Consider the following 10,088-nt stretch of genomic DNA (forward strand, 5'->3'; position numbering starts at 1 on the left):
TAATAGTTCTGTGAAAGAAGTTAAATTCAGATAGTATTGAAATAACATAAACTCACATATTATCGTTTATTTGGAAGAATGGAAAAGTAGAGTTCCAAATTATTTATTTTGAAACTTCTATGAATCTTATCATGAATCATATGAGTAACCTTTATTTTTTATCCCTACATACCTTGTACTCTTGAAATTCTGAAAATATTGCAGTTCCTTAAAAAGTGGTAATCCTTTCTTCCTCTCCAAATCTTCCCCCACATCCCACCCCCATACACAGAGACAAACACAATACACAGACATACCTTTTCCATCTGGTATTATTTTCCAAAATGTTGACAAGGTACTCTTTCATCTGTAAGGCTGATAAATCAAGTAAGATGCATTTAGTAAGCATTCCACTTAACAACATGGAAGTCATTAGTGATATTGACAGGAGCAGTTATAGTGGAATATGGGGGTAAATGACTAATTGGAGTGGATTTAAGAGAGAATGAGAGAAGAGCATTGGAGCAGTGGGTAACAGACAACTCTTGAGTTTTACTGCAAAGTGAAGCAATAAAAGAAAGCAGAGTGGGGATGGGGGTAAGCAGAGTTAACAGGTTTCTTTTCAGAAGGAACAAATAATGCATGCTGTTGGCTGATGTGAATGAAGAAAAAAAATAAAAAATAATAATATAAAAAAAGTGAGAATTACTGGAAAGCTGTCTTTTTGTAGGCAGAAGGTGAGATCGTTTGCTCAAATATAGGGCTTGGTTTGAGATAAAAATACAGATTGTTGGTCCACAGTAACAGATTGTAAAGCAGAGTATTTGGGTATAGAGGCTGATAAACAGTTAATTCTGTTGGTAGGATTCTGCAGCAGATCTTTTCTGATTGATTTAATTTTTTCAATGGACTGAGAAACAAGACTATAAAATCAGAGTAATGATGGGGCAGAAAGATTTTGAAGTCTGAAGATAAAGTGTAAAATAATCATCTAGAAGAGTAGAGTGATTGGACTATGAAAGTTGAGTAAGGTGCCAGGCACCATTAAAGCGCTCATTACCATGTGGTAATGAATAAAGTGAAATTAGTCAGAGTGGATTTTTGTTTTTCTCCATCTCCCTTCAACAAGAGAAGGGCAAGGGAACTGGGAAATGGCTTATGTAAGGCACTAATGTAATTGACAGTGACATTGAGGATGGATAAAGAGTGGAAATCAAGTGGTGAGGAACCAAGCAAAATAAAATGAAATAAAAGCGGTAGTAAGATCAACCGATTGGAAGTTCCAGTGGACTTAAATGATTGTGGTTCAGGGTTCTCAAGTAAAGAAACATGAGATAGGAAAGAATGGTCAGAAAAAGTTGAATGGAATTTAGATTATGGAGGATTTGCAGTTATTGGTAATAGTGATGTCCTAGTTATGACCATGAGGGAGTGACTGCGATAGGGTGGAGGACTAGATGATTTAAGAAGAGCTCAAAGTGCTTTAAAGATTGTCTCTAGGGATATGGAAACCACCAGAAATTAAGATGGCAGCATTGAAGTAATTGATATTGAAGCAGGAGCTAAACCATCCAGAATGAGGGCGAGTGACCCTGGGGTTAGAAGATCACAGTGACATTGAGGGCTAGTGGATGTCATTGATGATGTGAAATTGAAAACTGTGGATTTTTATAAGGAGGGATGTAGAATAAGTTAAGACAGGGTAATGAGGAGCAAGGAGAACACATAGCACACCTAGTGACCTAGGCACTTGAGGGCTTCGAGGAAAATAGACCACCACCATTTGGGGTGGCTTTAATGGAACAGAAGCAGTAATAGAACAGTGTCCTTAGAGAGTCAGGTTTCAGCTAGAGCAAGAAGGTAAAAAAAACTACTCAGTAGTAAAGTTGAGAATTTAAGGAATATCGATGATGGACTATTTAAGGAATTTTGCTCTGAAGCTAACTGGATATATTTTCTAAGTTTATCTTTCATAGAGGATAATGAGAATATTTAGTATTTTAGTTGACCAAATTTGAGTATAGAATACTGTCACTGTTTTCATATTGGTAAAATCCAACATCTTCCCTTTAAATATGTAAAAAAAANAAAAAAAAAACAGTGAAAATTATCCATTGCCCTGTTATATAAAAAACCTTGTTATGACTTTGATGCATTTCTTCTGGTTGGGTTTTCTCCCTGCTTGAATATATGTCTATATGACTATATATTAATTAAAGAAGGCTTGTGCCATTTATGCATGTTTATATCCTGTCTTTTCCTGTTAACATCAGATCATAAGCATTTTTATGACATTAAATTTTTGGAAATATAGGTTTTAATGGTTATCATATTATCCATAACACACAGTCATTACCAAACCAATCTGAAGACACCATCATTCTTCCAGGGGCGGAGAGGCAAAACCTTAATGTCATCCTTGACTCCTCTCTCTCACAGTACACTCTAATATATCAGCAAATCCTGCCAGAGCTGTATCGAAATATATCCTGAATCTCACCCTTATTGCCAATCACTCTAATCCATTCTTGTTTCTTGCCTGAACAATTGAAAGTCTCCTTGTTTTTCTTGCTTCCAATTTATGTGCCTACAGTTTACTCTTTCCACAAGGGCCATGTTGTCCCTTGAAACATAAGCCAGACTCTGTAACTTCTGTCTTCCTAACATGGCTCCGATGTCATTCAGAATAAGACCCTAAACCACTCGCGTGGCCTACAGCGCTCTGCAAGCTCTTTCCCTTCTCTGACTTTGTCTCTTACCATTCTCCCCTCCTCTATCTACTCCAGCCACACGGGTCTTCTTTTTGAGCTTTATGTGTTTCATACTTCTGCTAAACTGACATAATTTCCGGAGATATTAACCCTCTTGGCAAATTATGATTGAGAGAAACTAGAGAAACTGTAGGATGTAGTGAAAATAATCCTGGAACAGGTGTGTATCACTCTTTCTCATTTGCTGTGTGTGCTTGGGCACTTTGCATAATCCTTTGTACCCTCTCTTTTTTTAGTAAATGTAAAGAGGTAAAAATATAATGTAAATCAAAAGTTAGTTAGATTGGTACTTTCCAATTTTTCCCCCCAAATGCCCCTTTTAAATGTATGCTACATAAAACCCAAATTTAAGGCAGATTTCTGTGGAATAAATAAACTTCATTTATTATTGTTGAATGAGAAGTAATCTCTTTCCCCATGAATAAAAATACTCTTAGGAAGAGCGTACATGTTAACCAGTTATACTATGCTGAGCTAATATTCCATCCACAAGCACAAAACTCAACTTTTTTAACCTCCCATGCAGCATTTTTTTTGGTAAACAAAGAATTTATTTTGGCTTTACAATATTAGAAATATCTCTTGATGGATCGTTAGAAATGCAGGAAAATACTTTTAGAAGTCTCTATTGGATTTATACAGTTTTGTTTCTGGCTCACTAAATGTATGCTTTGTAGAGTGTACACTTTGAAAAGTTGTAAGTACTTTCACATACTTGTGTATTTATGCATATAAGTATGTCTAGATATATCCTCAAAGTGTTGGAAAACACTTATCTGGAAGACGAAATAACTTTATAAACAGGACTTTTGGTACTTCAGCATCAAGTCTTTACTTGAATCAAGATGGATAAATTCACTGTATAAAAATCAAGAGGTGATGGGATTTTGACACAGAAAAGTCCAAAAGTAGAAACTAGAATATTTAAAATAGGAAAGACATTGCCAGCTACAGAAAAGAGCCAGAATTTGTCTTCAGACACCATGAAGTCACAAAAGTAAAACACACATTTCACTGAGACAAAAATAATTTAAAGCAAGTTAATAAAAATTTTAACAAATATAATTAATTTCATTAAATGTTGTTTAACAGATGTAATTTAAATCTAGTAATATTTTTGGTCTACTTTTCTTAATATTTCCAAATCATGCTTTGGAATTAAAAAAAAATTTGGTTACCTTATGAATTCAAATTTCTCTACATTTGAGTAGTCCTCTATGTCTGTTATTAGGCCCATTTGGAAATGTGTCAGCTTGTCTGCAATTTGTTAACGATATGTATATCAGGAATACTTGTAAAAATTTGTATAGTTTACACAAATAAATTTAAAAGGATGATTAAGATTTATGAAGAGAGTAAAACGGTGGTTGCCGGGGATAAGAGGGTGGGAAAATAAGTTTGATGTTGTTCAGGGTACAAACTTGCAGGGGGTAGTAAATAAGCCATAGAGATCTGATGAAGAATAATGAATATAGACAACAATGTGGTACTATATAACACTGTGGTACTATATGTAATGTGATACAGGTGCTAAATGTTGCTACAACAGCAATAACACAGTATTAAATGTATCAAATTAACACGCTGTACAACTTACACTCAATGTTATATGCCAAACATAGTCAATTAGAAAAATTCATGATAAAAGTTTTAATTCTTATAAATCCATGGCATGATATGTTTAACAACCTTTTTCCTTTTGCTTTATTGGATTTTATCTAACCAAAAGAAATTTTAAATGTTGAATNCCTCTCACCTCCTAACTGGTCTCTGTTTCCATTCTTGATTTTCTTCCAATCCACTTTCCACTTAAGAGCCAGAGAGAGCTGTTAAAACAGTGTCTCTCATTCATTTAAAACCCTCCATAGATTTTCATTGCTCTTCCAATAAAATCTAAATGTCTTGCTATGGTCTCAAGACTTCACCTGATTAGACCTTCAATTAGCTATGCTGCCTGCTCAATTACTATGTTGAGACCATATTTGGCTCTTTCTTTTCCTCAAGCACATCTCCATTACAAGGTTTTTGTGCTTGACAGTTATTTTCCACGGATATCTTGCCTCCAGTTTTGGTTGACTTTTTCCTATCATCGAGTTCTCAGTTCAGGCATCATCTCCTCATCTCCCTCTCTGATTACTGAATCTAAAAAAAAACTGCTCTTTTTATTCACTCATGATGTCACTGATTTATCTTGTTTTCTTCTTTATTGATTTGCTTGTTAGGTGCTGCCACTAGAGCAAAATTTCCCTACAGTCAGAAGCCTTTTCTGTTTTACTTACTACAGGATCCTAGTACATAGAATAATGCTTGCCCTGTAATAAAAGTGCTTTAAATATTTGATGAATCAATAGAACTTTACATCACAGTGTTCCCATATATGAGTGGGGTGATGATGGAGGAAGACATCAATACTGAATATAGTTATCAGGAAAGGATGGAACTTGAGATGAACTTTTAGTACTGGGTAGAATTCCGACTCATGGCAAAGAGGAGAGGCTATTCTATGCCAGGAAGCTCATAGAGTCAGGAGTGAGCATTCTATTCGTCATTTGTTAATGTCATTCAATGAAAGGGACATCTTGAATAATAAATCATTCATAAAAAATTCTATCCTTCTAGAATGATTCAATTNTAATTCAGTTTTTCTATTAGAGCCTAAGCTTTAAAAAACAATCCAGTAAACCAACAGATTTTAATAGGTAAGGAATATCGCAGAAACAGATCCATACATTGATTGATTAATTCTGATCATTATAATTAACAATTAGTTATTGTGAAAGGTATACATTCCTAATGCCTCCATACAGCTAGAGATAAAGGAGTCAGAGCTTTCTAACAATGTGATTAATGTGTAATCTGACCTTTAGTCTATTGATTTTCATTTTTTCTTTCCAAGCTTTAGGAGAATAACTCTATTTCAAACCTCTGTTTTTCAATATCAGAACCAGAAAAACCCGAGCAAGTTGAAGCAGTCAATATTTCTGCACATTCCTTTTCCCTGCGCTGGAGCCTGCCCTCCGGCCATGTGGAAGGGTTTCATGTAGATCTGGTTCCTGACAGTGACTTTGTTTCTATCAAAGATCTTGGCGGTGGAGAGTATCAGGTATAGTTTTCATTATCATGCTTGCCGAGCCAACTCGTATTTGTATTTGGCCCTCATAGGAAAGTTCTTAACGAAACTCTTCTGCCATGAAAACTTACTTTTTTTTGAGCATTTTTAAAAGCCTAAGGTGAACACCAAAACACTGATGCCGAATTCAGGAGTGTGAGTTTCAGCATCGGTGGAGTGTTACCTTAGCAATGACTATGCCTTTTTTTTTTTTTTTTTAAAGTCTACCCTGAACCTACAGCCAGCCATCCAAGGGTTCATGAATACTTTAACAAAGAAAGGGCAGAGCTATTGAGTAATCCAGGCTCATTAATTGTGTACTTGCCAGGAGGATCTGTCTTTAAATCATTAATGTAGGCAACATTTCTCTCTAGAGCCATCAATGTGATTCGACTGCCTGAAAAATGTGATAATGATGGATTTTCTTATCATTTTTCTTTTAGTTTTTATTGGAACTTCAGAGACACAGGTATTGCAAAGGACTCTTAAAAACCAGGGCTAAGCAGTAGGCTGTAGATTTCTCAGGATTCTTAAATAGTTGTTTCTTGTGACACTGACCTAGCATAGATAGAAATACTGATTTAGTCTTTGATAATGCAGTATGTTTTGTAAGTTTTTATCATGTTATTTGGTAAAGTATGTGATAGAAGAAATTTATATTTTGCGATAATATTTTAAACAGTGCAGATAGTAAAGTAACTATTTTTTTAAATTTTGATAGATGTATTGTTTTGGCTTTCTTGCTTTCCAGAAAAAGTTTTAATGCAATTATCTGTTTTCGGTGCTCTAGGTTGATGTTTCCAATGCTATTGCCGGCACTAGGTACGACGTAACCATCTCTTCCATTTCTGCTACAACATACAGCTCACCTGTTAGTAGAATAGTGACAACAAATGTAACGAGTGAGTATATGTTTTCAATTACTTTTTTAATGAAGTATTTGGAACCAGTATATTTTTATTGGTTGGAATTCCTTATATTAGCAATGTGTCCATTATATGCATGAAAATAGCAATTAAAAAGTAGAATGGAACTTAAGAAAGTGATCAATTTAGAACCAGCATTTTACTGGTTCTTTAGCTTCCTTTACTTTCAAAGAGTAAAGATAATTACTCTATATTTGTTTGCGAAATGAATCAGAGACTGTTAATTGTGATATTTAAACATTACAGAGCCATGAAAATAAACTCACTGCACTTGCTCAGGAAGAATTATTCCATTTTTAAGACTGTTCCTTGTTTTCTTAGTTTTTGTGTGTAAGCCTGGCACAAGTTAAGTTTCTTTTGAAAATGATCTGGCATCAAAAGTATATTTGGCATGTAGTACTTAGTAGCATTCCATTTTGTAGAATCTTATACAAGAATGTTTTTGGTATTCCCCAAACCATTTGATCTTTTTTATGTTTCTCTTGGTAGCAAAGTTCTAGGGAGGATAAACTCATATGTAAGAGACCTTTGGGAACATCTGTAAATACCTTTCCCACCTATGATTGTGAAAATACATTTCTTTTAAAAAATAGAACCAGGGCCTCCAGTCTTCTTAGCAGGAGAAAGAGTTGGATCTGCTGGGATTCTTCTGTCTTGGAATACACCACCTAATCCAAATGGAAGGATTATCTCCTACATTGTGAAATACAAGGAAGTTTGTCCATGGATGCAAGCAGCATATACACAAGTTAGAGCAAAGCCAGACAGTCTGGAAGTTCTTCTTACTAACCTTAATCCTGGAACAACATATGAAATCAAGGTAATTGTTTTGTTAATAATCACCTAGTATTATAATATTTCATCCATTTAAAAAGTATAAGAGCTTTTCCCACCTGGTCAAGACTTTACAGCTGCACACATCAAATGGCTGAGAATGGCCATCTGAGTCATGGCCTCAGTGCCCATCAAGGCTTTTAAAATGAACAAATTCTTATATTTTTATGTGCATTTATGTAATTTATCTATTTAAAAACATTAGCTTAGTGACTTTATCAATGAATCATTTGGGCTCTGTAAGTGAAAATAAATACTTTTTTATTAAACTTAAATTTAGCTTTGTTATTTTTCTCTCAATCCTGGTATAATTGTATGCCTGTTACAGAAGTTTTGGATAATGGGAAGAAAGTTTCTAGTGAGCCAATTTCTGAAAGAGCAATGAATTCAGTTCAGTTCCATTCAACAAATATGTCCTGAATATTTACTGTGTCTTTGTGTTTATAAAAATATTTAGTTCTTTACAATGTTAAATATGCAAAATTTAACATCTTATTTAAAAATTAAATGCAGAAGAACCTTAAAGAGCAATCCCAAATTAGTTAGGCCGTATGAAAATATTTATAGTTACAAGATATTTGTGATATTTCTAGCAGATAGTAAAAAATACAGATATCGTCTTGCTCCTCTCTATTTTCAATATAACATCAATATGTTCTTTGAGCATTGTAGATAATTGAATATAGAGGAAAAAAATCTGTAAAGGCAGTATAAATATGTGATCATACACAATAACTGAGATGACATTCTAGATGGTAAAAAATGATGGGAGGGAGAGATTTTGCCTGGAGCGTTTTCGTTATTGGAAGCACGTCTATTTTGGAATCAAAGAACACAGTGAAAACTGGGGAGCATATACCAATAATAGTAGGGATCTCCCCAATGAAAAAGTAAAAACCAAACTTTTACTCATGCAGAGGTCAAAATCAAAGATTTTGGATGGCTATTTCATTTCAAAAACATAGATTAAAGAGTAAGAAACCTTTTTTTAACTGACATCTGAAAATGACATGCTACAGATATTTTCTATCAACAAGCACATATTCAGATTAACTTATATGCGAAAGTACACTATTGAAGGTAATAAAGATTACATTTTAATGTGATAGAATAGGCTATTGTTGACAGAAAAGCAATTTAGCTAACCTAGTTCCACTTAGATCTCTTTTTATGGAGTTTAAATTTTTATTTCTCTTGAATTCTCTTATTTCAAGCCTATTGAGAAGCCCTTATTCTTCTTTTCATCCCACACTTGATAAATCATTGTGGTGACCTTTACACTGTTCAAATAAATGTTAGCCATTGCAGAATTCCAAAGGGTATTTGGCATGGTACATTTGATATTTTCAAATGTAGGTATCAAATCTACATGATCATGGGAAAATCCAGTTAAATGCATTACATGTGTTATTTAATTTAGTCCTCAGAGCAATCCTATGACACAGATACAGTATTATTCCCATTATTCCCATTTTAAGAACATGTGACTTAGAACAGTTGAGTAAATTGACTGGAGCTACTCACCTGGGAATTGGTAGACCTGCAATTTAAACCAAGTTTGTCTGACTCCAGTTATGGCATTTGGAAGACTTTAAGAGCCTTGATTTCATTTATCTCTGCCTATTCTAGTCCGTTTGACTAGACTATCCAAGTCAAAATGAATTTTTCCATCTTACAAATTCTAGAATACTTAGTCTAAATGATTAATTAGACCTAATTATTTTTAAAATTGTTTTCCTGAATATTTATTTGTCTGATTAGATTGTAAACTCTAAAGCCAGATACCATCTATATAGTTTCATATTTGTTACAGAAATAATTGTAGTGTCTTGCATGTAGTGACTACAGTGGAAAGAGGCTGAGCTTCAAAAATGAGCACAGCTTCCGCTGGATTCTGGTTCTGTCACTTATTCCTGTATGACTTTGGGCAAGTTACTTGACCAGTCTCAACCAGTTGTCTCATCTATAAAATGTCCACAATAATACTTCATGTTTTGATTACATGGCTAAAATGAGATGTGTAAAATCCCAAGGAGATTTCCTGGTGCATGGAAGTTGCCCATAAATAGTAATTGTTATTATTACTATTAATAGACTATAAAACTTGATTATTAGTTTTTCCATTAGGAATCTGAGAAATCTGTTGAATCACACTATGCTGTAAATAAATTGGGGAAATGGAAAGATGGGCTAGCTCCCTGTGGGCTTTACACTTTGAGAATATTGTAGGAATTAGAGGGAATAGTGTCTTTATCATTTATCAAATAATAAGACAAGTCAAAGTTTTCTTATTTCAGATTCTGTTTAATTAGAGAGTAAAAAGCTTGAATATAATTCTTTTGATCTACTCTAGGTTGCTGCTGAAAACAGCGCTGGCGTTGGAGTGTTTAGTGACCCATTTCTCTTCCAAACTGCAGAGAGTGGTAATTTTCCTAAATCGTTTATTCTAAATTAACTTAGTTATGAGTT

At 34.1% G+C, this 10,088-nt stretch overlaps 1 protein-coding gene across 1 annotated transcript in view; it reads left to right on the forward strand.

Moving 5' to 3' along the window:
* LOC109378773 (phosphatidylinositol phosphatase PTPRQ-like) overlaps positions 1–10,088 on the forward strand; it is a gene marked incomplete at both ends in the record, with an annotated part of 33,201 nt that overhangs the window by 19,048 nt on the left and 4,065 nt on the right. Inside the window, 4 exons of the mRNA XM_019635059.1 lie at positions 5,693–5,853; positions 6,650–6,761; positions 7,379–7,605; positions 9,973–10,042. Coding sequence (XP_019490604.1) covers positions 5,693–5,853; positions 6,650–6,761; positions 7,379–7,605; positions 9,973–10,042 — 570 coding nt within the window. The remainder of the gene's footprint in view (positions 1–5,692; positions 5,854–6,649; positions 6,762–7,378; positions 7,606–9,972; positions 10,043–10,088) is intronic.

Source organism: Hipposideros armiger, unplaced genomic scaffold, assembly GCF_001890085.2.
Source record: "Hipposideros armiger isolate ML-2016 unplaced genomic scaffold, ASM189008v1 scaffold_3571, whole genome shotgun sequence".
Classification (NCBI taxonomy): domain Eukaryota; kingdom Metazoa; phylum Chordata; class Mammalia; order Chiroptera; family Hipposideridae; genus Hipposideros; species Hipposideros armiger.